The sequence below is a fragment of the Barbus barbus genome (genome assembly GCF_936440315.1).
Source record: "Barbus barbus genome assembly, chromosome: 18".
NCBI classification, from domain to species: Eukaryota; Metazoa; Chordata; class Actinopteri; order Cypriniformes; family Cyprinidae; genus Barbus; species Barbus barbus.
Genome location: NC_136746.1, coordinates 1488298 through 1516294, shown reverse-complemented (window position 1 = coordinate 1516294; position 27997 = coordinate 1488298). Strand labels below are relative to the sequence as shown.

At 43.7% G+C, this 27997-nt stretch overlaps 2 protein-coding genes across 2 annotated transcripts in view; both read right to left on the bottom strand.

Annotated features, from left to right (window-relative positions):
* Positions 1-3: 3 nt before the first annotated feature.
* Positions 4-23523, bottom strand: LOC306884003 (membrane-spanning 4-domains subfamily A member 15). The gene is made up of 7 exons (XM_079439592.1): positions 23456-23523; positions 22540-22649; positions 7670-7783; positions 6844-6900; positions 2418-2576; positions 2130-2243; positions 4-529 (listed from the first exon to the last, which is right to left on the bottom strand). The coding sequence occupies exons 2-7, from the start codon at positions 22645-22647 to the stop codon at positions 491-493; spliced, it is 591 nt and encodes a 196-aa protein (XP_079295718.1). The 5' UTR covers positions 22648-22649; positions 23456-23523; the 3' UTR covers positions 4-490.
* A 1821-nt stretch (positions 23524-25344) lies between these two features.
* The window catches only part of LOC306883993 (tripartite motif-containing protein 16-like protein), a 49321-nt gene continuing 46668 nt past the window's right edge, over positions 25345-27997 (bottom strand). The window contains exons 3-5 of the mRNA XM_079439580.1: positions 27534-27693; positions 27354-27401; positions 25345-27130 (exon numbers count right to left, since the gene is read on the bottom strand). Of these exons, the coding sequence (XP_079295706.1) occupies positions 26607-27130; positions 27354-27401; positions 27534-27693 (732 nt within the window). The 3' untranslated portion in view covers positions 25345-26606. The remainder of the gene's footprint in view (positions 27131-27353; positions 27402-27533; positions 27694-27997) is intronic.

The following is a 27997-nucleotide window of genomic DNA, read 5'->3' as shown; positions in this document are numbered from 1 at the left end:
AGAAAGTGTCAATGATTTTTGTTAATGAAGATGTTTATCTTATTTTGTACATAACAGATGCTTTCCAGATGAAGCACTCTTTAACAGAAATTTTGGAGATGTGCTTATGCCTGCATTGTTAAGAATATTTATTACAAAAAGGACTGCCATAAAGTATTATAGCATAACCATCATTGACAAAAGTATTAATGCACAGTTATAATAAAATAATAAAGCTAGCTCAAAGATAAGATTACAAATAATAAATGTCCCTATGCTCTGAATGCTGTTTTTATTTTAGGTTTCAATACAAAACACTGCTATTATTGATAACAGAAAACAGACTCTACAATTCTACTGCTGCATTTTGTTACCATATCATATACTGTATACACGCAATTTTAAAGATCACAGTTGATTATTAGTGAAATACTGTAATGTGCCGCCACAGATGTGCTGTCAGATCCTCTTCACATACACAGAGGAGGATGTTCAGATGATTTGGGTTCGTTCACTCTGCTGACGGCAGGTTCCGCATTACAACAACAGCCTGCGGAGATGAGGAAATCATCCATGAACATTCTGCCTTCACTCTTTCAAATGAGGAAAATCTACAGTCAGCCAGTCATGATCACAAAATAAACCCAACAGGGTGATCAGGAATACATTAGCTTACTTGTTATATGACTTCTTACCAAATAAACAAATAAATCATGAAATATTGACTTGACTTGATTTTGTTAGCTTATTGTAGACACCAAGGAGAGACAGAACATGTAGGAAACAAAGGTTCCCCCCTGACATATTTAAGTCATGAATGTATGATTCAAGCATTCACTGTAAAAAGTGATAAGTTGACTTAACTTTAAAAAATGAGTTAAGTGAAGTTTACAATTCACTTAAATTATTATTTAAAAAAAATATGTATAATTTACTTAAAAATTTTAAGGCAAGGGGTTTCCTCAATTTTTTTAACCCTTGTGCAACCTTATGGACATTTTTTGTCCATTTTATTTTTTTTATTTTTGATAATTTTGCCTGTGTTAATGCTAACTGCATAAATTATGGATCAGGTGTGCATTTTTATTGGAATTTTAACATTCCACCCTCATTTCTTTTAATAAATATATTTTACACTATAGGTATAAAAAAAGTGAAACACAGCACCTTTTGGACAAAAATGCCCCCACTGAAACGCAGTGCCGTTTAACTGTAAAATGTTCCAATTTTTGTTAATAGGCTTTCATTCTGTTGGCAAGGCTTCAAAATATATATATATTTTTTTACTATTTTTTACCAGATGGTGCCATTTTTTCAGGTTTGGTCTATAAAGGGTCTATAAAGCAAATACTCACTTTATTCCTGTTTTCTGCTTCTGCATATTATAGAGCCAATTGGATAAATAATGCAGCTATAGTTGTGTGAGTGTGTTGGTATAGATTTCTGAGTGTGGTTTGTATGTGTGTCATAAAAAAATTGTGTGCATGTGCATGTGTGTTCTTGTAAAATTTGAGAGAGAGAAACTCTACTGCAAATCACAAACCCAAGCACTGTGTCACCAGCGGAGTTTTGCTGGCATCTAATGGGGAAAATTTGGTACTGCGCCCAAACAAAATCTTACTGAAAGCTAATTTTTTGAGATATCAACCTCAAATTTGGAACACAACTTGTTTAGATTTATGGCTTTGATTTTCTAGCAGGTATAGAGTTCAACATGTTTCATAAAAAAAATAAAATAAAAATATTGTTCATAAATAATTTTCAAAAACTTAAACATGTATAACTTTTGTTTGGTTTCACTTTTTAAACTTTGTTTACTTCAACAATAATCTGCCATGGGTCTTCTTTAAAATGAGACAACACTTAAGTCTGTGTTCCCAAGCTTCCAATTTTTATGATTGTTTTTTTTTACATGGACATTTTTAAATTAATGTTGGTATACATTCTACATTTAACATGTTAACATACTCTTTGTATGAACGTTTAAATATAAAATGCACAATATTGTTAATTTCATAAATTTTTGTTATTTGAATTTAGCGTGATTTCCTTTTTCTCCTGCTATAATAACCCAACCAGAAAAGACCTACAGCCCAACCAGAGAGTCTGTGGTGCTTTCACAGGAGGAAGGCTGTGTGCGGTGAGATTACCTGAGTCCTGCTGGATCGCAGCGCTGCCCTGGCGAAGAACGTCATGATTACAAGCAGAACGCCTCCTATCAGGCTGTGACAGAAGAACACTAGCTCCATGTTTTTAATGAGTATCTGTGAAAACAAAATTAAAGTTTCTGTTCGTATAGGCACATATTTTTTATTTATTAAACCTGCACATGCATGATCTCCACTGGTTGAAAATACACCCCTCTATTACCCTCATATCTTGATATGTATTCATCATAACCATGTTTTTCATTTAATAATAAGAATAAAAACCCTCACATAATGTTGTTCAGCATAACGTTCCTCCTCCTCTGTTTGATTCACATACATATGAATGTCGAGTATGTGATGGATTCCAACAATTGCTCTGGAGAAGTCCACCAAAGCACACAGCACTCCAATGACTGAGATGATACTCAGAGCAAGACTGGCTGTGATCTGTAAGCAATCAAATCAAGACACAAACATACACTGACAAAAATGATTTTGTCAAGTAAATACTACAGAAAAACAAATTTAATTTCTACATTTAGTTCAGGTAAGAATAAAAGAGTAAATTCTAGTACTCAATTTAAGCTTGTAGAATTTAAAGTTGAACTTATAAGTATATTTTACTTGGAATTGTTTTTTATTTTTACAAAGATTGTTTGAGTAAATATCAAATACCAAATATCATGATCCCGTTGTTCCCATCATGCACTTCGGCACAAATAATTAATAAGGTACATTTTTTGCTGTTTTCGAGATGTATTTACACTGTTTTATGGTTGCTTTTGTGTTAAGTAACTTGCTGTTTTTGTGACATCTGGAGTTAATTTTTTACTCAGAATGACCCATTCATACTCAAACACTATCCACTTATTGTCACGCCATTGTGTATCATGTGCCAAGTATTCAGGTCTCTGTGTTCATTCAGTTAATAACTATTTTGAGTCAACTTGCTTACATATGTGATTGTACATGCTTTATAAGCTTTTTTTCAGTGCTCTGCTGTTTGAGAAAAGTTTACAAACTGTGACTGAGTGAAATGTACTTGAGTATTGCAGGGTACACTTAAAATAATTTAGAAATTACTCATCAAGCTCTGCCTGGTCATGTTAAATTTACTTATTTTCAAACAAGGGACTGCTGCATTATTTGCCTCACAGAAACCTGGATGTCTGCAGTGGTTCCAGACTCAGCCATCGAGCTTACGGGGTTCTCCGTGCACCGCTCGGACAGAACGACAGAGCTCACAGGGAAAAGCAGAGGTGGGGGCGTCTGTTTATTTATCAACAACTCGTGGTGTGATGAAAGGAACCTACACTCTATTAAATCCTCCTGCTCCCCTGATCTGGAATTTCATATGCTTCTGTGTCGACCATTCTGGCTACCGAGGGAATTTACAGCGATCATAATCACAGCTGTTTACATTCCCCCTCAAGCCAACACAGACCAGGCACTCAAGGAACTGTATGGGAATATAAGTGAGCAGGAAACCGCGTACCCAGATGCAGCGTTTATTGTTACGGGGGACTTCAACAAAGCCAACTTCAGAACAATAGCTCCAAAATACTTTCAACACATCACCATCAACACGCGTGGTGACCGTGTACTTGACCACTGCTACTCTCCATTCCGGGACGCCTACAAATCGCTCCCCCGCCCACCTTTCAGCAAATCGGATCACACTTCCGTTCTGCTCCTGCCTGCTTATAGGCAGAAACTGAAACGAGAAGCACCCGCCCTCAGGACAATTCAATGCTGGTCGGACCAATCAGACGCTATACTACAGGACTGTTTTGATCACGTGGACTGGGACATGTTCCGGGCAGCGTCTGATGACGACATAGAGGCGTACTCAGATACTGTAACGTGTTTCATCAGGAAGTGTGTAGAGGATGTAGTACCAACAAAAACAATCCGCATCTACCCCAACCAAAAACCGTGGATTAACAGCGATGTTCGAGCAGCCTTGTCAGCGCGGACATCTGCCTTTAAATCCGGAAACTCTGACGATCACAAACAAGCCAGTTACGATCTCAGGAAATCAATCAAAGCTGCCAAACGACAATATAAAAACAAAGTTGAAGAACAATTCAAATCCAACAACGCAAGAAGCATGTGGCAGGGTATCAATAACATCACAGATTTCAGAGGGAATAAACCAGCTACTGTGAACATTGCCGCCTCTGTACCGGACGAACTTAATCACTTTTATGCTCGTTTCGAGGCTCACAACACCGCCCACACAGAGCGCGCTCCCGCGGCTGTAGCAGAAGAGGCGAGCGCACTTTCCTTTTCTGTCGCAGATGTAACCCGATCCTTCCGACGGGTGAACATCCGCAAGGCTGTGGGTCCCGATGGCATCCCAGGCCGTGTGCTCCGAGCATGCGCATTCCAACTGGCCGGGGTTTTCACAGACATTTTTAACCTTTCCCTCTCTCTGTCTGTGGTTCCCGCATGCTTCAAAAAATCCACCACTGTGTCCATACCAAAGAAAAATAAAATCACATGCTTGAATGACTGGAGGCCCATTACTCTGACACCCATCTTCAGCAAGTGCTTTGAGAAACTCATCAGAGACTACATCTGCTCTGTGCGGCCTGACTCACTGGATCCCCTACAATTTGCATATCGCAGAAACCGTTCCACAGACGATGCTATTGCCTTCACCCTGCACACTGCTCTCTCCCATCTGGAAAATAAGAACACCTATGTGAGAATGCTGTTTGTGGACTACAGCTCAGCATTCAATACCATAGTGCCTGCCACACTGGTTGAGAAGCTCCAGACTCTGGGACTAAACGGATCTCTGTGCAGCTGGATCCTGGACTTCCTGACAGGCAGATGTCAGGTGGTCAGAATGGGCAACAACACTTCATCCCCGCTGACCCTCAACACTGGTGCTCCTCAGGGCTGCGTCCTCAGCCCACTCCTGTACTCCCTGTACACACATGACTGTACAGCAACACACAGCTCCAACGTCATCGTCAAATTTGCAGACGACACAACGGTGATAGGCCTGATCACTGACAACGATGAGACGGCCTACAGAGAGGAGGTGAGAACCCTGACTAAATGGTGTCAAGAGAACCACCTCTCACTCAACATCGATAAGACCAAGGAGCTGGTGGTGGATTTCAGGAGACAGAGCAGAGAACACACACCCATCACCATCGACATGACACCTGTGGAGCGAGTAAACAGCTTCAAATTCCTCGGTGTTCACATCACTGAGGATCTCACATGGTCCGCTCACACAGATGCAGTGCTGAAGAAGACACACCAACGCCTCTTCTTCCTGAGACGGCTGAGGAAGTTTGGAATGAGCCCCAGCATCCTCAGATCATTCTACACCTGCACTGTGGAGAGCATCCTGACAGGCTGCATCACCGCCTGGTTTAGAAACAGCACCGCTGGCAACCGCAAAGCTCTGCAAAGGGTCGTGCGAACTGCCCGTCACATTGTTGGAGGTGAGCTTCCCTCCCTCCAGGACATCTACACCAGGCGATGTATAAAGAAAGCCCGGAGGATCATCAGTGACTCCAGCCACCCGTCCCACAGACTGCTCTCTCTGCTGCCCTCAGGAAGACGTCTCCGCAGCATCCGATCCCGCACTAGCCGACTGAGGGATAGCTTTTTTCCTCAGGCTATCAGGCTAATGAACAGTCAGAACTAATACACCCTACAGCACACTCCCACTTTACAATATACCACGCACTGCACTTTAATTCCACACAGTTCAAACTGGACTACCAGTACACTACTGCAGAAATACAACAATCTTTTTGCCAGCACTGGATACCATCCAATGCACATCCATGACATTTGCACACCCGGTTTATATATAATCTGCTGCATCTTCGCATATTACTGTGTGCATATAACGTAGAATGTGTACTACATACTGTGTGTGGCGGGAGGAGCCAACGACAGACACAGTGGGCGTGGCGTCAAGCCTCGGAGAGGTTTTTATTAAACAATATATCAAAATAAAGTGTCCAAAGGGGGAAAAGTGTCCAAAATAAACGGGGATCTGGTGTCCTCGTCGTGCTACGGGGCTGTGCAGGAGGGCAGTGTTCAGGAGGGAAGGGTCCAGGGAAGGGGCGGAGTCCGGTGGCCGCACGCGCTCCCCTCTCGGGGCCGGGAGCGAGTGGCGGCGGCGTCTCTGGCGCGGCTTCGTCCATCTTCGGGATCCCGGCACTTCTGGGGGACTCGGCGGCTCGGCATCCTAGCCCGTCAGCCGCCTAACGGGTGCGGCAGTCCTCCTCGACGCTCCCTTCCTGGACCCACGAGGACACCAGCGTGCATGCACGGGAAGAGACCGGTCTCACGAGGAGAGGCGCGTTCGGCATTTAACGGCGGCGGTGATGAGGCTCTATTCACGTCAGGTGCGCCTCATCACACGCCGCCAGCCCTGGCTGTTTCAGCGCCCCTCCTCTCTCACACACCCACTCCCGTCGGGAGCCTGGTGAAGGGCGGCGAATACGGGACGGGGTGGTGATGATAGACAGGGGGGAGGCAGCCGACTCGTCACATGTGTATAATGTGTATCGATAACTGTATGTCTGTCAAATAGTACACTGTGTGTACTGAGTATATGTATGTGTATATTACACATTGTCATCTGTATAAGTCTGTACGTATGTATGGTAATGTCTATATGTACTACATGTGCTGTGGTGATGTGACAATAAAAGTGATTTGATTTGATTTGACTTACCATCTTTTTGGAGGGGTTGCGTTCAGACAGTATATACAGAAGGCCACAGATAAAGAACTGCAAAAACACAAGACATTTAGTATACATTTAGTAAACAATAATGAAAATAAAATTTTACAGTATCCATCAGATCACTGTCAGGGCTATTTTTCTAGAGGAAGGATGGCATTTAATGATTTAAATTTAATAAAGTAACATATATTTTGCTTTTAATGTATGTATTGTGTGGTAACTGTTTTATAAAAGCAGTGAATTTAGAACAGCTGAGGGGCGTTGTAGGCACTTCACAGCGTTAGTTAAATTCACTGTAAATCACAACTTCATGGGGCTATGGACTGCCAGTCTGAACAAGCATGTCAGATAAAAGAGATAAAATGTGTAGAGCCATATAGGTCCCAAGGACCAGCATTGAAAACCACTTATCTATAGAACATGCTGTGCTGAGTGATATAATTAAATTACTCGGAAAGCAGTTAAATTTACTGGTATTCAGTGACATCAGCTCAAGTAAGGCAATATTCATTTGAATAAATTATTTCTGCATTTTTCTTTTTATTGCCATGTAATCCTTGCAGTGCTATTTTTTTTTTTTTTTTTTTTTGTATCAGTGTTATAATTATTACGGTTAATTGAATTAAAATTATTTGGCTACTGACACAATGCACTTTTTCGAACATTCTTTGTTTTTTCAGTGATTTCATTGTCGAGAAACACAAGGCTAACTGTATAGAGGTGTAGATAAATGGATTTTGATTATTAAAGAGCTTAAATACCTTTCAAGGCAAAACATGCAAATATAGTCAAAAGAGATGTCAAATCAACATACCAAGATCCCAAGCCAGTAGGGAGTGAACTGCTCCGCTGAGGTGGGCGCACCTGATTGCACATTCATAGGTATTGCAAACATGACTATACCTACACCCATCATCACCAGCACAACCTTACACAAGATATATGAAAATGGACAAACATACAATCAATTATAATCAACATGCAAAATCAATAATATTGCTTATGTAATCTTAAAGGTGGGAGGGAAACAGCAATGGACAAATACAGTTAGGTAGAGACACCTCGTGAAAAACGGCTGTTTGTTACACACTCACATTGATATCTATGAGGATTTGAGTCAAAAGTACAAATACACAAATGCTTGTTTTTCTTGCTTTTTCTTGTCTTCAAATGACCAGAATAAGAAACTGTACCTTTATTCTCCCTGTATGAGTGTGTTAAAGCGATGTGTGTGGGGATGCACATGCCTATTCAGAAAGTGAAAACTAAACATCCTCTGAGCATGGGCGGCGCTATGGAGGGGCAGGCAGGTGCTCCAGCACCCCCAAGAAAAACCAAAGCCCCATAAAAAATGAAATAAAATAAAAACATTTGACTCATGCATAACTACTGCAATGCAATAGGCTACCAAATGATGTGATCTGCAGTCACACGTAATGTCAGCATTTTATTTTAAAAATGGATCGGTTCAATTGTGCCAAGTAGGCCTGCACCCGACTAAAGATTTTTCTAGTCAACTAGTCCCACGTTTATATTAAATTGATTTGTATAATAATGTAAACCATCCTTTAATATAGGCATTTAGGTGTATTATAGCCTATTCCACGCTCAAGCACACGCATAAAGCTTGCCGCAAAGCACCGGCTAAAGTAATGATTATGAATGCATCGGGGAAAAGAAGACAATTTTATTATTTATTAATAAGTGCTTTCTCAGTCATTGTCGGCTGGAAAGATGAAGTTGCCGAAAGCCCTTATATGCCTGACTCGCCATTTCCACATTATGGGTGTGCCTTTAATACAGAAATATAGGGTTGTGACAGTGAGGAAATTTTCCCACCGGTTATTCGACCTGTGACAACACCGGTAATACCAGTATCACCTTGGTGGGGGGTCGTTTGATCTTTCCCTCTTTTCCTCACTTTCAGTTTTAAATAGCTTGTAAAAGCTCCATGCACATTTTACTTTCACTTTCAAATTCGTGGCAGTTCGGCTTCAAGCAGTTGTTTGTTCGTTTGAGTTTTCCCACTTTACTTTGCTTAAATAGATTGTAAAAGCACTGTGCGCATTTTACTTTCACTTTTAAATTAGCAGTGTATTCGGCATCAATTGCTTGAATTCAATTCAAGCAATTACAAAATACAATATAGAATATATAACTTTTATTAACAAAACAAATAAAAATACACCATGCTATATGCCTAATATAAAATAACAAATAACTTACAAATTTTAAATAGGTAGGGTACAACAGGGCTAAAGGCACCCCGGGGTAAAAGGCACCTTTGATATTATTTTGATCTAAACCACTAGATGGCACAAAAACATGGCTTAGCACTTTCCAAAACATTTGCTTTTCAAGATGCACGTGTATATTTGTCTGATCTTTGACGCGATCGCGCGCAGCAGTGCAAAGTTGATTCTGTGCTTACTTGATCTAATATTTTATGTTTTTTTAAAATGTTGTAGATTTAAGTTGCAAATGAGAATCGCTAAAATTAATGCATATATTTTCAAACAATTTAAGTTTTGCTTATGATAATTAAAGCAACAGTTTTTAAATAACGAAAGAATATGTAAAAGTATGTTTTTTGGGGTAAAAAGTGCCCCTACTGTTGGGGCTAAATGTGCACAGTAATTACAGTTTTTTTACGATTGCTTACACACTAAAATTAAAAATAACACACAATTAGTGAAACGTGACACCCAAGGAGCAAAACTTCAGCCCAAATCTGCACAACTATAAGCACATTTTCAGCCTCACACTTTTTGCAAAACACTACACACATTGTTTTGCAAGACACTAAACACACTTCTCAACATTAGACACAGAAATCTAACATGTTTTCACGTCCTTGCCATTATAAGGCACTGCTTTCCAAAATACTACACATATGAACCAGTTGATCAAACACGGCTGTCAGGTGTGCAGACACTTAGGTGCTTAGCTGTAAACTCAACAGTCAAAGTGTAAGCACTATAAATGATACAGTGATACAATGTGGTGAGAAATAAATACTTTCATCAGTGTGCAACACTTAATAATAATAATAATAATTCATTACATTTATATAGCGCTTTTCTGCTTTTCTAAGCACTCAAAGCACTCTACATTGTGAGGGGTGGTGTCTCCTCGTCCACCACCAGTGTGCAGCATCCACCTGGATGATGCGACGGCAGCCATAGTGCGCCAGAACGCCCACCACACACCAGCTTACTGGTGGAGAGGAGACAGAGTGATGAAGCCAATCAGTGCAAGGGGATGATTAGGAGGCCATGATGGTCAGAGACCAATGGGGAAATTTGGCCAGGATGCCAGGACTTTTCGAAAGACATCCTGGGATTTTTAATGACCACAGAGAGTCAGGACCTCGGTTTAACGTCTCATCCGAAAGACGGTGCTTTTTGACCGTATTGTGTCCCCGTCACTATACTGGGGCGTTAGGACCCACACAGACCGCAGGGTGAGCACCCCCTGCTGGCCTCACTAACACCTCTTCCAACAGCAACCTAGTTTTCCCAGGAGGTCTCCCATCCAGGTACTGACCAGACTCAACCCTGCTTAGCTTCAGTGGGCAACCAGTCTTGGGCTGCAGGGTGATATGGCTGTGGCGACTTGTCTCGTGTATTGTGTTTGGTCAATTCATGTTCTTTAACAATATCTAAAAAAAAATACAAATCAAAAATCAAACCCAGACTGTTTCATTAGAAAGGTAGAAATGTAACATGTGTTTAATATTGAGCACAGCAGTGTGTAAGTGGTTCAAACAGAATCCGACTATATGAACCATGTGTGTATCATACGGTACTGAAACTGTTTTGTTAAATTATTGTAAAGTTTTGATTGAAGTGTTTCATTTTGCAAAAGATCTGAGATGTTCTGCTACTTGTGTGTGTAGATGTGTGAACTGTGTGTAGTGTTTTGACAAAATGAGCCTTGTTTTCGCTCCTAAGCAATCGTAAAAATCTGTAACATGATAATTAATAGATCGCTAACTTTTCCATTTGTTGACATGACATGGTTAGATTCAGATGGTAAATATCATATATTATGTTGTTATAAATATCATATATATATATTATGTATGTGTCCATATTAGAGATAATCAGCATGTTTAGAATGAAACCATCATAGTGACACAGAACAGCCAGAGCCACACACCAGCCAATCCCAGCGCACTCCCTCACCAGAGTTCTAATCACATGCACCTGTCTCCCATCAACACACTCATTAAGCTGGCTTCATAAGCAATCCCATCACCTCACTTCAACGTTTGGTCTCGCTTACGCATGTTTGGACTCACTCACACGCAAGTCTTCTTTGATTGAATACTTACCTTTCAAGTGTTGTCTCCTGTACTTCCCTCCTGTGTTTCTCCAGCGTCCTGTCCTCGTCCTCCATCGTCTCCTTGTCCTCCAAGCTCCGGTAGTGGATTCTCTCACCAGCTCCTCTGTCCACGATCTCCTGGTTCAACTCCAGTATCCAGAAGTCATCCATCCTGAACACTCACCTGAATCACCCGCTCATTCTGCTGTGCCATTTAATAAAGTCTGTCTAAACCTTCCTTTCTTCGTCTGGGGGTTCATACCGTAACAGAAGACCGGACCGAAGCAGAGAAGCGGATCGCCGGCAGAATGAGTCATCCTGATGCGTTCCAGGAGATCGTGGACAATCTCCGACGGATCCTATCCACCACCACCGCCACTCCAGCTGTCACTTCCATCACCACTACCAATACCGCTGCTACTTCTTCACCTCCAGTAATCATAAATCCCATGGCCAAACCGGCACCCTTCTCTGGTCTGGCGGAGGAGTGCAACGGATTTCTCCTTCAGTGCTCGCTGGCCCTAGCGATGCAGCCGCAGATGTTTGGGAGAACAACTTTATCATCTTCGTCAAGGTACTATGTCCACTGATGATTATGCTATTCGTTTCAGGACTCTAGCAGCTGCCAGTGGTTGGAACGAGCGCTCGCTACTCACCACCTATCGGCAGGGATTGGAACCCCAACTGCGGCTGCAACTCGCGGCTTACGACGACTCCATAGGGCTCGAGCGATTCATTCAGCTGTCTCTCAGAGTTTCCAGACGGATGCAATCTTGTATGGAGGTACAACAGGGCCAAAAGTTTTTTACTCCCGCTCTCCGCCAACCAGAGTCCTTCCGCCCTCCAGAACCAGAAAATGAACCAATGCAAGTTGAATCCAACCGATTATCCCTGGCTGAGCGACAGAGGCGCCTGACATTTTGGATCATGCCTCTATTGTGGAGCCCCAGGGCATCTAATTTCCACCTGTCCTACCCGTCCCCCAAGACCTCTGGTGTCAAGATATCAAGATGACACCACTGTCTACTATCGTCCTACTTACTGCCTCCGGCGTCTCTGTTTCAGTCAATGCCCTTCTCGACTCCGGCTCAGCAGGAAACTTCATCTCAGGTGCCCTCTGTCGCCAGCTGCACCACCCAACCACGGCCACGCAAACCAACTACCTGGCTCAATCTATAACCGGGAAACCCCTAAGCTGAAGATACGTCAGCCGTTGCGTGGGTCCTCTCTGCCTTACTGTCGGCCAACTACATCAAGAGAAACTCCATCTTCTGGTTCTGGAGGAATCCACCGCGGATGTGGTCCTAGGGAGCCTGTGGTTAGTGCAGCATAACCCCATCCTCTCCTGGGAGTCTGGTGAAGTCCTGAAGTGGGGCAAAGAATGCTTTCCTGGCTGTTTCCCTCAGATGCCTCAACCTCCCGTCACTAGATCCCAGCTCCTTCCTGTTTTCTCGACTTCCATCGAGAGCCCTGTGGAGAAACAGTCAGTGGATATTCCGACCTGCTATGACCCCTTCAGCGACGTTTTCTGCCCTAAAAGAGCCTCCAAGCTGCCTCCACATCGGCCATGGGACTGTGCCATAGATCTGCTTCCAGGTGAGTCAGTGCCCTGCGGAAGGATATATCTACTTTCCATCCCAGAGCAGAAGGCCATGGAGGAGTATATTGAGGAGGCGCTCCAACAAGGTTACATCCGCCCTTCCACGTCCCCTGCTGCTTCGAGCTTCTACTTTGTCGCAAAGAAGGACGGAGGGCTAAGACCTTGTATTGATTACAGGGCACTAAATAAAATCACCGTTAAGTTTCGCTACCCACTTTCCTTCGTCCCAGTGGCGCTAGAACACCTACGCGGAGCCAGAGTGTTCACCAAGTTGGACCTCCGCAGCGCCTATAACCTCATCCGGATATGTGAGGGGGATGAGTGGAAAACAGCTTTTGTGACCCCTACTGGGCACTACGAATACTGCATCATGCCACATGGCCTAGCCAAAGCTCCCTCTGTATTCCAGGATTTTATGCACGAGGTTCGCTGGGAGTTTCTCCACAAGTCCGTACTCGTCTATATCGATGACATCCTCGTGTACTCCCTGAGCATGGCCGAACATCGCCATCACGTTGCGGAGGTCCTGAAACGCCTGAGGGAGCATCATCTCTATCTGAAAGCGGAGAAATGCTCTTTCCATCAAGACCCAGTGCAGTTCCTTGGTAACAACATAGATCACAATGGTATCCAGATGGACGAGGGGAAGGTAGCCGCCATCAAGAACTGGCCCATCCCTACGACCATTAAAGAGCTGCAACGTTTCCTTGGTTTCTCAAATTTTTATCGTCGATTCATCCGAAACTACAGTACCATTTCCAGTCCCCTCACCAACCTCCTGCGAAACAAACCCAAAACACTCTCCTGGTCTCCATCAGTCACCGAAGCCTTTCAGACCCTCAAGGACGCATTCATCAGCGCTCCACTTCTCGTCCATCCCGACCCTGAGAAACCATTCATCATGGAGGTGGATGCCTCTACCACTGGCGTTGGAGCAATGTTGTCTCAGCAGCAGGGGACACCAGCAAAACTCCATCCATGCGCCATCCATTTTCCCGTAAACTCAGCCCGGCAGATATGAACTATGATATCGGGAACCACAAGCTACTAGCCATCAAGCTAGCACTCGAGGAGTGGAGACATTGGTTAGAGGGTGCTCAACAACCGTTCACTGTCCTAACAGATCACAAGAACCTGGAATACCTGCGCGACGCTAAAAGATTAAACCCACGACAAGCCCGATGGGCATTGTTCTTCACCCGTTTCAATTTCTCCATCTCGTACCGACCTGGCTCCAAGAACGTCAAGGCAGACGCCTTATCCCACATCCACACTCCAGAGGAGAATACCGATGAACTTGAACCCATACTCTCCAAGAAGGTGATTATTAGTCCCATCCACTGGTCTCCAAACTCTGTCCCCTCTTCCAATGTCTCCACCAACACTCCGCCAGGACGTCAATATATCTCCCGGACCCAGCGCACTCCTCTCATTCAGTCAGCACACTCCTCTCTGGGCACTGGCCACCCAGGGGAAAATGCTACCCTCTCGTTGCTGAAGGAACGCTTCTGGTGGCCCAGCATGGCTCGAGACATCAGAAGGTTCGTACAGGGGTGCGCTGCATGTGCCATCTCTAAGAGCCCTCGCCATCTACCATCTGGCAAACTCCACCCGCTGCCCGTTCCTGATCGACCCTGGTCTCACCTAGGAGTGGATTTCATTACGGACCTTCCACCTTCAAGTGGCAACACATGCATCCTGGTAATTATTGATAGATTCTCTAAATCCTGTTGTCTTATCCCCCTCAAAGGACTTCTGACAGCCATGGAAACTGCTGAACTGATGTTCAATCATGTGTTCAGATATTATGGGATCCCTGAGGATATTGTATCTGATCGAGGCCCTCAGTTCATTTCAAGAGTGTGGAAGGCATTCTTCACCCTCCTAGGTGTGACAGTCAGTCTCTCCTCTGGGTACCACCCTCAGTCAAATGGGCAGACGGAGAGGAAAATACAGGAAATTGGACGTTTCCTTCGAACCTTCTGCCACGACCACCAGAACTCTTGTAACCAGTTTCTGGGCTGGGCCGAGTACGCACAGAACTCTCTTCGTCAGCCTACCACTGAACTCACTCCTTTCCAGTGCGTTCTCGGCTACCAGCCCCCTCTCTTCCCTTGGTCTGGCGACCCATCGGATGTCCCATCAGTCGATCACTGTTTCTGAGAGAACGAGAGGGTCTGGGACGCAGCTCACCACTAGCTGCAGAGGGCATTGCGCCGTCGGAGGATGACAGCCGACCTTAGACGATCCACAGCGCCATCATATCAACCTGGTCAAAAGGTCTGGCTCTCCACCAGGGATATAAGGATGCGCTTGCCCTGCAAGAAGCTTAGTCCCAGCTACATTGGCCCATTCACCATCATCAAGCACATCAACCCGGTCACCTATCAACTCAGACTTCCCTCTCACTTCAGAATTCACCCTGCCTTCCATGTGTCACTGTTAAAACCTCACCACTCTCCCATTTCTGCCCCCACAGATCCCGGCCTGGTGGTGGAACCCCCCCCTTCCGTTAATCCTGGAGGACGGCGCGGCTTATCAGGTTAAGGAGATCCTGGACTCCCGGCACCGTGGTGGTCTTCTCGAGTATCTAGTGGATTGGGAAGGCTATGGACCAGAGGAACGATCTTGGGTTCCCAGAAATGACATTCTCGACCCCAGTTTGCTAGACACCTTTCATACCACTCATCTGGATCGCCCTGCCCCTCGAGGACGAGGTCGGCCACCACGATGTCGGGGTCCCCGCCCCGCAAGAGCGAGTCGTGGGGGGGGGGGGGATTAATGACACAGAACAGCCAGAGCCACACACCAGCCAATCCCAGCGCACTCCCTCACCAGAGTTCTAATCACCTGCACCTGTCTCCCATCAACACACTCATTAGGCTGGCTTCATAAGCAATCCCATCACCTCACTTCAACGTTTGGTCTCGCTTACACACGTTTGGACTCACTCACACGCAAGTCTTCTTTGATTGAATACTTACCTTTCAAGTGTTGTCTCCTGTACTTCCCTCCTGTGTTTCTCCAGCGTCCTGTCCTCGTCCTCCATCGTCTCCTTGTCCTCCAAGCTCCGATCAAGTTCCTGTAGTGGATTCTCTCACCAGGTCCTCTGCCCACGATCTCCTGGTTCAACTCCAGTATCCAGAAGTCATCCATCCTGAACACTCACCTGAATCACCCGCTCATTCTGCTGTGCCATTTAATTAAGTTTGTCTAAACCTTCCTCTCTTCGTCTGGGGGTTCATTCTGTAACACATAGTCCTATTTAAAAACAGGATATTAATCATAAATAATAAAATATATTTTGTTGATACTACTGTAAATATATTTTCAATTATTATTGGATCTCCTTCAATACTTTCAGAATCTTTACTTATTAAAATAATTTAGCTTCTGTATTTTAAAATATATTGTTTTTAGATTAACATATTTTAATGACAGTGTATTATTTTTTTTTTTTCAAATTAAGCAGAAAACAGTACAAACTTTGCTAAAGTGATTGTTTTGAACAAGTATTAACTTAGACATTATTAAACAAAACATTATTTTAGCTCAAGTATTTGTATCACTACCATGGGCCTTTTGCCCCATGCTGATGGGGTAAACACACGGGGTAAAAGGCCCCTGTTGCCACCTCATACATTTATAAGATTTATCTGTTGCTCCATTAATGTTCAATACAACATATATATTTTTTTCTGCAATTATACATTTTACGTGCAGTTAATAGCACATTTTTTCATAAGGTGGGCCTTTAGCCCCGTTGTACCCTATACAAAACTGAAAATCAGTAAAGACTGAGGAACAAATAATTACAAAACGTAGAATGTTTATAAATGTATATAAAATCACACAGTTTAAATAAAATAAAAATCAGCAAATACTGTGGAACCAAATAAATGAGAAATAAATGTTAAAAAAAACTTCCAATATCACCTTAGGCTAAATGGCAGGTCAACAGGCTTTTCAAAATCCCAAATATTTTTAAAACAGGCACTTTTAAAAGCCTGGTTTTGGCTTATCTGAAGCACATCACCTGACCTTTACTGGACCCCCTGCAGTTTGCCTACAGAGCAAACAGGTCTGTGGATGATGCAATCAACATGGGACTGCACTTCATCCTGCAGCATCTGGAAAGACCGGTGACTTATGTGAGGATCCCGTTTGTGGACTTCAGCTCCGCTATTAACACCATCATCACGGAAACCCTTCAGAATAAACTAACTCAGCTCTCCGTCCCCACCTCTGTCTGTCAGTGGATCAACAGCTTCCTGACAGACAGACAGCAGTTAGTAAAGCTTGGTAAATTCACACCCAGCACTTGTACCATCAGCACTGGAGCTCCTCAGGGCTGCGTACTCTCCCCACTGCTCTTCTCCCTCTACACCAACGACTGCATCTCTAAAGACCCCTCTGTCAAGCTCCTGAAGTTTGCAGACGACACCACACTGATCGGCCTCATCCAGGACGGTGACGAGCCTGCTTACAGACAGGAGGTTAAGGAGCTGGCTGTCTGGTGCAGTCTTAACAACCTGGGCCCGTATTCATAAAGATTCTAAGAATCCTCTCAGAAAACTCTTAATTTAGCTTAAAAACTTTTACGTAGGAGTCTTAGCTTAAGAGCGATTTGGGACCGATCTGAGAGCAACTCTGAGTAAGGAAAAGACAAAAACTTTCATCTTAGTGAGGAGGCGGGGTTGACCCCGTTGCTATGTATGACACAATCTTTTGAAGACTGTGATTGGTTGGTTGTCAAGAAGGAAATAAAAGAGTGCTTTTAAGAGTAAGGTATATTATAAGCCTTCACTTTGAAATTACAGGCGGAATTTTTCCTCTCGCTCTTTCTCACACACACACACACACACACACACATTATATATGTATATATATTCTTTATTTTTAATTTACCATGCTGTCATACTTACAGAGCTGGCGCCAGGGCACCTCCATCGGGGGGCATTTAAATTTCTAGGGGGGGGGGCACAAATCACGTTGTGTGTGTATGTATGTGTGTGTGTGTGTGTGTGTGTGTGTGTGTGTGTGTCGGGGGGGTGGGGGGGCTGCAATCTGTGATCTCGTGCAGTTGCTGACGCTCGCTAAAGCGTGCAATCGCATTATGTGCGCTGTTTTATCGGTACTTTCGCTTTCAAAATCGATCGCGTTCAGCAAGGAGGGGAGAGGATGGAAAGTGGGGGGGCACAGTAACTCGTTTGGGCGCCTTGGCGCCGGCCCTGCATATTTACTGTGTTTTATAGGAAATGAACAGAGACATATAAGCCTAATAAGTGCTGTAACAGACCCAAATCATCACTGCTGCATAGTTGCATTTTTCCAGTTGCCAAATATTTTAATGTAGTGATTTCTGGCGCTATGGCAATTCTGCGCGGTGTCTGAGATGTTAGCATGTCTTTAATAAGATCAGTCACAAACATGATCCCTGCACGAACTAATGTGTAGTGTCTTATTAACTCGCTGTCATGCATTGTGTGCAACGCATTTCTTCTCCCTCTTCATTTTCGTCCATTTTCTCTGCTGTTAAAGAAACACTTAAGCCCCTTAAAAGTCCTCGTCTGTACTCCTAACAAGTTTGACCTTAAGACCTCTTTTAAGGGTTAAGATGCTTTCTGAATTACTTTTTTCTTTACTAGGATTTTTTCTTTAATTTTAAGAGTAAACGCCCACATTTCTAAGAATTTTCTTAGATTTTGTCACTAGGAGCTACTTTTTGCATTAAAATTCTTCATGAATACGGGCCCAGGAGCTTAACACGCTCAAAACTGTGGAGATGATAGTGGACTTCAGGAGAAACCCCCCTGCTCTCCCCCACTCACCATCATGAACAGCACTGTGACTGCAGTGGAGTCATTCAGATTCCTGGGCACCACCATCTCCCAGGAACTGAAGTGGGATATTCACATAGACTCCATTGTGAAAAAGGCCCAGCAGAGGTTGCACTTTCTTCGCCAGCTGAGGAAGTTCAACCTGCCACAGGAGCTGCTGAAACAGTTCTACTCTGCCATCATTGAATCCATCCTCTGCACTTCAATAACTGTCTGGTTCAGCTCAGCTACCAAATCTGACATCAGAAGACTATGGAGGGTAGTCCGGACTGCTGAGCGAATCATTGGTACAACCCTCCCCACTCTCCAAGAGCTGTACTTATCCAGAGTGAACAAAAGGGCTGGTAAAATCACTCTGGACCCCTCACATCCAGCACACTCCCTCTTTGAACTGTTACCGTCTCAGGAGACACAGGAACAGTTTCTTCCCTCAGGCTATCCATCTCATGAACACTCAACAATAAACGTGGAACACACAACTTTAATACATTATCCATTCACCACACTCACTTATTTTATTTTTATTTTCTCATTTCTAATTTGCACATACTTGTGTCAGTCCTTGTCTTGTGGTTCCCCTCCTCTCGTGCCCATATTTGGCCTTCCTGTTCCTGTCCTCGTTTGTCTTCATTAGTTTAATTAGTCCCTAGCCCTGTGTTTTGATTAGTCCACACCTGTTCCTTATTTCCCTGTGTTTATAAGCCCTGTGTTTCCTAGCCCCTGTGTCCGGTCTATCGTCAGAAACGTCATTGATGTTCGTCTCTCCCCAAGCTCCTCGTCTCATTGTGTGTGTGTCTCTCCAATAAATGTGATTATTGGAACTCCTACGTCTCCTCGCTCCTTGTGTCCCGAGAGGGAACGTGACAGAAGACCGGACCGACAACAACACTATGGCTGAAGACAGGCTTTGGTGTCTGCGGCAGGATGGTCGGGAGTTGGTAGAGTATGTTGAGGAGTTTCTTGAGCTTTCCAACGAGGTGAGCTGGATTGACGCCTCGCTCGGTGTGTGTTTTCGGTTTTGGTTGGACAAAGATGTCATCAGCTGCGATATCCCCACGTCCAGTTTTTCCCTTATCGGGCTGATAAATTATGTTCTCAATGTACATGGCATTGATTTCGAAGTTGAAGAATGTCAAACCGATCTTCGTCCAACCCAACCCGAGAACAACCCGGCCTCACCAGCTCACCGCTCGCCAGGACCCTCCACATGCCCTGCCAAATGTTCCGGCCACCCAACTCTTCCCAGCACTGCTGCTGTCCTCAGCCCAGAGCACCCGCGCAACCCGGCGCTTCAAGAGCGCCCTCCTGAGTTCCCGCTGGTTCCGTCCAGCCCTCCTGAGTTCCCGCTGGTTCCGTCCAGCCCTCCTGGGTTCCCGCTGGTTCCGTCCAGCCCTCCTGAGTTCCCGCTGGTTCCGTCCAGCCCTCCTGAGTTCCCGCTGGTTCCGTCCAGCCCTCCTGAGTTCCCGCTGGTTCCGTCCAGCCCTCCTGAGTTCCCGCTGGTTCCGTCCAGCCCTCCTGAGTTCCCGCTGGTTCCGTCCAGCCCTCCTGAGTTCCCGCTGGTTCCGTCCAGCCCTCCTGAGTTCCCGCTGGTTCCGTCCAGCCCTCCTGAGTTCCCGAGTTCCCGCTGGTTCCGTCCAGCCCCGCGCTTCCAGAGCGCCCCCAAGTTTCCGCGCTTCCCGAGCGCCCCCAAGTGTCCGCGCTTCCCGAGCGCCCCCAAGTGTCCGCGCTTCCCGAGCGCCCCCAAGTGTCCGCGCTTCCCGAGCGCCCCCAAGTGTCCGCGCTTCCCGAGCGCCCCCAAGTGTCCGCGCTTCTCGAGCGCCCCCAAGTGTCCGCGCTTCCCGAGCGCCCCCAAGTGTCCGCGCTTCCCAAGCGCCCCCCAGTGCCGGCTCCACGCACGTGCCCTCCAGTGCCGGCTCCACGCACGTGCCCTCCAGTGCCGGCTCCACGCACGTGCCCTCCCGTGCCGGCTCCTCGCACGTGCCCTCCCGTGCCGGCTCCACGCACGTGCCCTCCTGCGTTTCCGCTGGTTCCATCCAGCCCCGCGCTGCAAGAGCGCCCGACAGAGTCCGCGCTGCAAGAGCGCCCGACAGAGTCCGCGCTGCAAGAGCGCCCGACAGAGTCCGCGCTGCAAGAGCGCCCGACAGAGTCCGCTCCTCTGTGGCTCCCAGGGGGGAGCTTCCCCAAGAAAATTTTGGGGGGGGGGTAAGAGGGTCACAGCCTGTGTGGCCGGGCCAAGGGCCAAGGCCACACGACCCGAAAAAAATAGGCCGTGGCTTCCCGAGTCTCCAGATCCGCCATGGCCTCCCGAGTCCCCTGACCCGCCCTGGCCTCCCGAGTCTCCTGACCCGCCCTGGCCTCCCGAGTCTCCTGACCCGCCATGGCCTCCCGAGTCTCCTGACCCGCCATGGCCCCTGGAACGGGCACCGCCCTGGAGGCCTCCAGAGCGCCCACCCCCCCTCCCCATTGGATGGTGTTAGGCGTGAGGACACGCCTTCCGGAGGGGGGCGTAATGTCAGTCCTTGTCTTGTGGTTCCCCTCCTCTCGTGCCCATATTTGGCCTTCCTGTTCCTGTCCTCGTTTGTCTTCATTAGTTTAATTAGTCCCTAGCCCTGTGTTTTGATTAGTCCACACCTGTTCCTTATTTCCCTGTGTTTATAAGCCCTGTGTTTCCTAGCCCCTGTGTCCGGTCTATCGTCAGAAACGTCATTGATGTTCGTCTCTCCCCAAGCTCCTCGTCTCATTGTGTGTGTGTCTCTCCAATAAATGTGATTATTGGAACTCCTACGTCTCCTCGCTCCTTGTGTCCCGAGAGGGAACGTGACAACTTGACCTGTACATACATAGTCGCCTATATTATATATTGTGTTTTTGCTGCTTCGTAAATTGCCTATTTGGATATTTGTATATTATTACTTTATTATCTGTGTCCTGTCCTGTTGCTGTCTTTCTGTTGCACTGTGGAGCTTCTGTCACTACAACACATTCCTTGTATGTGTAAACATATTTGGCCAATAAAGCTCATTTTGATTCTGATTCTGATTTTACATTTGGTTTTGACACTCTTCTGCCATCATATTGTCGGTCTCACCTCACTCTTGTAAGTCAGCTCGACTCACTCTCCTCACCTGATAATGAGATCTGATCTGTGATGCGCGACTCGATGTGCTGCATTGAGCAGCCATGTTCAGTTCTAATTGTTGTGTCTGTTCTCTAAACTGAACTAAAGTATTTTTATTACTATTAAAAAATCTAAATGACGGTGAGGGACGGTGCTTAACACCGGTATCACCGCCAACACTGTTGCAGCAAGCCTTAAATGCACCTATACTACATAATAATAGACTTTTTTTTTTTAATTGGTTTTCAAGCTTTCTGCAAATTTATTTCTTATGCCTGTGAGCTGGTTCATTGTTGTGAGCGCTCCATTCACGGAGACTGCATGAGATGACAGAAAGCACATGCAAAATTTTTTATCTCATTCCGCAGGGGGAAAAAAAATAGGACTAAATAAAATTGTGCAGGCGCCCCCATGTCATACAGTAGGCTGATCGCGATAATACTCCCACTCCTCATAAACATTTGAAATGCACCTATATAGCGATTTTATTATTCATATAAAAAAATAAATAATAATAACAACATGTTTTAGTCATGTTTACTATTAATTGCCCAGCTCCCCCTGTCATTGATCTAGCACCCCCTCAGCACCTGCGTTCAAAATTCTCTGGCACCGCCCCTGCCTCTGAGACACATTCACTTGAGTAAAAGTGTGAAAACTAGCCTTGGATTCCCCTGCATTGCATCAGCATCAAACTACATGCCTATTATAGAAGAGTGTAGTACTGCAAAGAATAAGATGGAGTGATCTGTGCTGAATTTGGTTTCTGTGATTGAAAGGAAGCGTGTTCTGTGTCTCACTCCAATACTCTTGGGTTGTCCTCTGAGGAAGCGGTGCACAGGTTTACTGCCGCCTGTCACGGTGGTGATGGCCTCTGAGACGCTTCCCGCTGGTCGATCCTCCACCATCACTACAGCACAAATCACAGTCAAAGCTATTATATTAACAGTTTTGTTCAAGGCTTTTGGCAGTGTTTTCTAGAATGGGTAATCTCAACCGACCAGACGATGGACAAATGGCAAATTTCAGTTAATAATGGTAATATAGCCTGAAAAAGGGAGTGAAGCTGAAACTATTTAAACTTTTTTAAACTATTTAAACTTCTCCTGTGAGTCACACGGCACACACTTGACACACAAGCAGAGTGATTTTATAGCATCACAAATAACTACTTCTCCTGTGTCTTTCTGTTCACACAGCGAAGGTTCCTGAAAATGTGGCTATACAAATGCGGAGTCCTGAAATTTCAAGGGTCTCAGTTTTGACTCTGCAAATGTGTGCAAAAATAACCTGACAAACTATTCTTCTGCCTTAGTGTGCTATAGTCTACCTCTTGCCCTTATGCCCTAGTAACCGCCTACAACACCATAGCAATTGTCTGCCTGCCTACCAATGCTTTAACAACCACCCTGAACACACTAACAAACAACACACTAGCAACCAATTAGGAACCAACTAGAAAACCTTATCTGTCTGTCATTAATACTGCAAAAGCACTAATGTATTGTAATGCTTAAAACCTTCAAACCTCAAAACTGTATACTGCATCCAATTCTCAAAGCCTTTTTTTCTGTCTTCCAGTCAATTCCAAGCCATTCTCCACATTCATTCAAAAAGAAGTTTACACTTCAGCAAACTGTAAATGTCATACTATTCATGGGCAAGCAAATAATCAAACAGTGCTAAAAGATCTGTATGAAAGCTTGTCAAATATACCTGCATGTGTCTGTCACAGAACCACCAAGATGAAAACAACGCAGTTGTGCAACAGCCCAGAAAAGAGAAACATGAGAAGAAAACAGTGGGAGGGAAGGACTGGGCGGCCACTACAGGATGTTTGGGAAAAGAGGTCACATCTGAGCCAAATGCTCAGAATACAGAAACAATGGTTAAATTTATGAAGAAAAAGAAAGAGTAGAGCAGAACTGTGAAGCATGTATCAGTGCTGTAAGGCATTGCTCAACTCAATTAAAAAATTCTGAATGTTTTGGCAAGAAAGAAACATGTGGATTGGTGAGAGAGATGTTAAGGCAACAGTTAGAAAGAAAAGAATGGAATGTAAAAGCTCCCAAAAGATAACAGCTGGTTCATATGACAAACTAACTGGATCCAGATGTATCTCACTCTGCTTACTAAGTTCAGTTTGTGAGTCTCATTTACATTTCCATAAATTCAGATTTTGAAGTAGCCTACTTTGAAACACGTCTATTTAATCCATTGTTTTGTGTTCTCTTTGTTAGAGAGGGTGAGAATTCCCAGAATTCCAGCTTCTATTATCATCACCAACACCACAAGCCAGTGAGCTGATGCTTCTTTTTGATGGATAATAATAATAACAATAATAATAATCGTCTCGCTGTCGTCAAAGGCATCAGCAACAAACGATATCTTTGACTATCGTCGATACACTATACTATCATCTATCGGCACCCTAAATTGAGTTATGACGCTTCGTTTCCTTGCCATAATGTATTCTCTTGAAAATTCTTTATTGTCAAATGTGTGTTGAATGTAAACTCCTATTAGGAATTTAACCATTCAATGTGAATTTATCTGAGAATATTCTTAAGGAAATCCATTCAGTGATTGGTCCATGCGAATGTCGTCATCCAAAATCCTGTTTGTGGCACAGCAAAGTGTCGTGAATCATCTCTAAGACTGACACTTAAGATTTAGTCCTACACTTCGCTTAAATTACGACTGAGATGATTGATAACTAACTTTTAAGCGTAGCTTTGAGGCAAGATTTTTTTTTCACTTAAGTCAGTTCTTAGCAGTGTTCTTGAGAGTAATTCTTAGAGGCTTGATAAATAAGGGCCCAGAACACAATAAACGAGAACATCTGAACTCTTCTTAACTTTTATTCTCCTTCACACCACAGAGAAAGAACTTAAAAGCCCATGACACTCTAGAGCGGAAAGTGCTCATGCCCATTGCTTATCTTTGGCAACCCCGAGGGGATAAATGCATCTCTCACACACACACACACACACACTCAAAACCAGTGCCAATACATCAACAATTAGTGCAACATTAGTGTGTCTGTTTCCAGAGGTGTAAAGAGTACCCGAAAACTTTTACTTGTGTAAAAGTACAGATGCAAGTTACAAGTCACCAATTACAAAACAACTTGAGTAAAAGTCTTAGAGTATCTGATTTTAACAGTACTTAAGTAATTTACTTATACTAAATATAGGCTCAAAGATGCACTAGTCAAAGAGACATGCCAGTCAAAAACTGTAACGTTGTGGAGAAGCTGGGGAAGACTCAAAGAAACAATAAGCCAAAAACCAAAGGGAACAAAGAACAGAATGGCAGGAAAACAGACAACCATTACATTCAACAACTCAAAGAACTAAAAAAAATAGGGCTATCTATCTATCTATCTATCTATCTATCTATCTATCTATCTATCTATCTATCTATCTATCTATCTATCTATCTATCTATCTATCTGTGTGTGTGTGTGTGTGTACAGGAGGCTAACAAGCTGAACAAGATAAGATACAAACTGACTACAAACACCACGGGAGACAGGAAGTGACATAAAAGTCCAAGACAAGGCACAGAGAACATGTAACAAAAACAAGAAAGAGCTGATTTGTGAGGAGAGCAATAAAACGTTTATTTTCTAAAACTAAAATAAAACTGAAAAAATATAAAATAAAGAAAGAAAAAAATAAATATAAATAAAGAAAATTAAATTAAATTCAAAAATACAATTAAAAAGTCAAAGTCTTCTTCCACTGGATGTGCTGGTTTCAGCCTCATTTCCAAATGCAGTCATATAAAACACCTATGATTCACAACTACTTGCTAAGGCACTCGCATTCATGAAAAGTAGCCTTGTTGACAAGTTTAAGTATGGGCAAAATGCACAACATATAATACTTTCAGTGCCCTGTAGCTGGTGATATCACATCTTTTGTAGCAGAAATAAACTGCTGCAGAAAAGCTAGGTGCCATGCAAAATGTAATGTGTAACTGCAACACTCATTTCAAATGTAGTGGAGTAAAGAGTACAGATACTCATTCAAAAATGTAGTGAAGTAGAGAGTAAAAGCTGTTAATATCTTTGATACTCAGTACAACTACAAAATATCCGAAAAGATACTCAAGTACATTAATTAGTTACATTTACTCGAATTCTTTACACCTATGTCTGTTTCACACAGGCACACACACAGGTAAAATGATTAGTTCACTTTTTAAATGGCATGCTAAACATTTCTTCTTACATTAAGCATTTAAAAAATGTGGGGTTACAATTAACTTTCAAAAAGTACTAGACTATTTTCATTGAATGTCAATGAAATTGCATGTAGAATAATGAGCTATATCAGCTTGAAATGTAATGTCATTTACACATTTAACATAAATTGTTAACAAACTGTTAAAGTGTGTTTAACAATTAAATGCATGAAAATAAAAACAGCAGCTCATGACACTGAAGGACAAAAGAACACAAAAAGCTGAAAAGGGCCTACATAAGGTAAATAATGAAAATTATTTATTGTGTGTGATCATTTAAATTGGAAGGTCATTTTGATTGTAATAATACAAATAATTGCTGTGATGCTACATAAACCAAATGACTGAATTCTAATAACACAAACAGAGAAAAGCACAGAAACACGTGGTCACTCAGCAGGACACACACACCCACACACACACTGATCTTACTGTCTATATGAGGATTTATTACACACATTTATTCTAATTCATGTTATTTCACAGACAGAAGTTCAGCTGAAGTATTAATGTCATGAAGAGAAAAGAAGAGACTGTATAACATCTCACTGTTACTGATTTATCATGCAGCTCAAAGCATTATGGGTAGAATCTCTTGTCAGTCTATTCTGATTCATCAACACAGTTTCACTGATGATCCAATAGAAACCCAAAACCCCGGACAGAGTGGCTGGGTGAATGTGGTCTGGACTGTGTGGATGAGGCTCATTGTGTCAGAGACACTGTAGAAGGACAGAGTTCCTGCATTGTGATCCACAAACACTCCTATTCTACTGCTGATGGACTTTACAGGGAGATGAGTCTCTACATTATTGTGTTTGAATGAGTAACTGGAGGAAGAGCAGATCAAACTCCAGGACTGATCATTAGATCCAAACCAACACTGACTACCTCCTCCCTTCCTGCTGATGCTCTTATATGACACTGATATAAACACACCTTTATCTCCACTCCACTCCAGCTCCCAGTAACAGCGTCCCCACACACTCTCTCTACACAACACCTGAGCAGAATACACAAATCTGTTTGGATGATCAGGATACGACTGTTCTGTGTCAGTGTTGGTTATCACTCTGTTGCTCTCAGACAGAAGGAGGCGTTTATGTGTTGTGTTCAGATCCAGAGTGAGCTGATGGGAATCTGATGGAGATAAAACACATCAGAATCAGGAATTATGAATCTGTTTGAACTTTTAATGTAGCAGAACTCTTCATGTTCAGTATATCATCAGTGCCTCAGTACAGATGACCAGATATCCTGTACATCATTTACATAATCAATTATAAAACTCTTCTTTCACCTTCTACAGGAAGAACATGAACACACTCAGTGTGTTTTTCTGCTGGTTTTCTTACTCACTTACATTGTTGGAAGTCATTCCTGGTCCTGGGAACAATGTTGGTGAATGTGACTGTGGAAATCAACAGACATGAACAGTGTGATTCTCATGATTCGGCATCCATTTCTAATATGATGTTCTCCATGATATGTGATGATGATGATGGACTCGTTTTTGAGAGAAAACAAATCTCCAAGACTTTACCTCTGGCTGAGATCTTCTTGAGATCCTCTTTGCATAAATCCTCCAGTTTATCTCTCAGCTGATGGACAGATTCTCTCAGGCCATCAGTAGAAAGGAGAAAACTGAAATGACCCTCATTTACGTCTGTAGATTCAGGAGGTGCCGAAAGAGACTGGAAACTCTACAGAAAACAGAAATCAAAACTCATCAACTCCACACTTCTATTGTGTTTTCAGCCATTTATTTTTTTTCAAATGAGCGAGAGAGATGTGGCTGTGCAACTGAACAAACATCATGTTTATATTTCCATGTTCAGCACATGGGATAAAATAAATGATTCTAGAGTTTTAATGAAGGCTTCTAATAAACTACTGCATGGAATACTGAATGTAATGTATATTGGGTGCAAATATTTGCTAGTAATTAATGATGCACCAATTGCAATTTTCCTGGCCGATTCCGCTTTTATAAGTTCCGCTTGTGTA

Bases quoted from the DNA above. Each gene is read 5' to 3' on its own strand.
- LOC306884003 (XM_079439592.1), bottom strand. From the start codon at position 22,647: ATGGTGGAGGATCGACCAGCGGGAAGCGTCTCAGAGGCCATCACCACC. The intron at 7,784-22,539 runs GTGAGACACAGA...ATCTTGTGTAAG, and splicing joins GACAACCCAAGAGTATTGGA to GTTGTGCTGGTGATGATGGG. The intron at 530-2,129 runs GTAATCTCACCG...TCATCTCCGCAG, and splicing joins TGCGATCCAGCAGGACTCAG to GCTGTTGTTGTAATGCGGAA.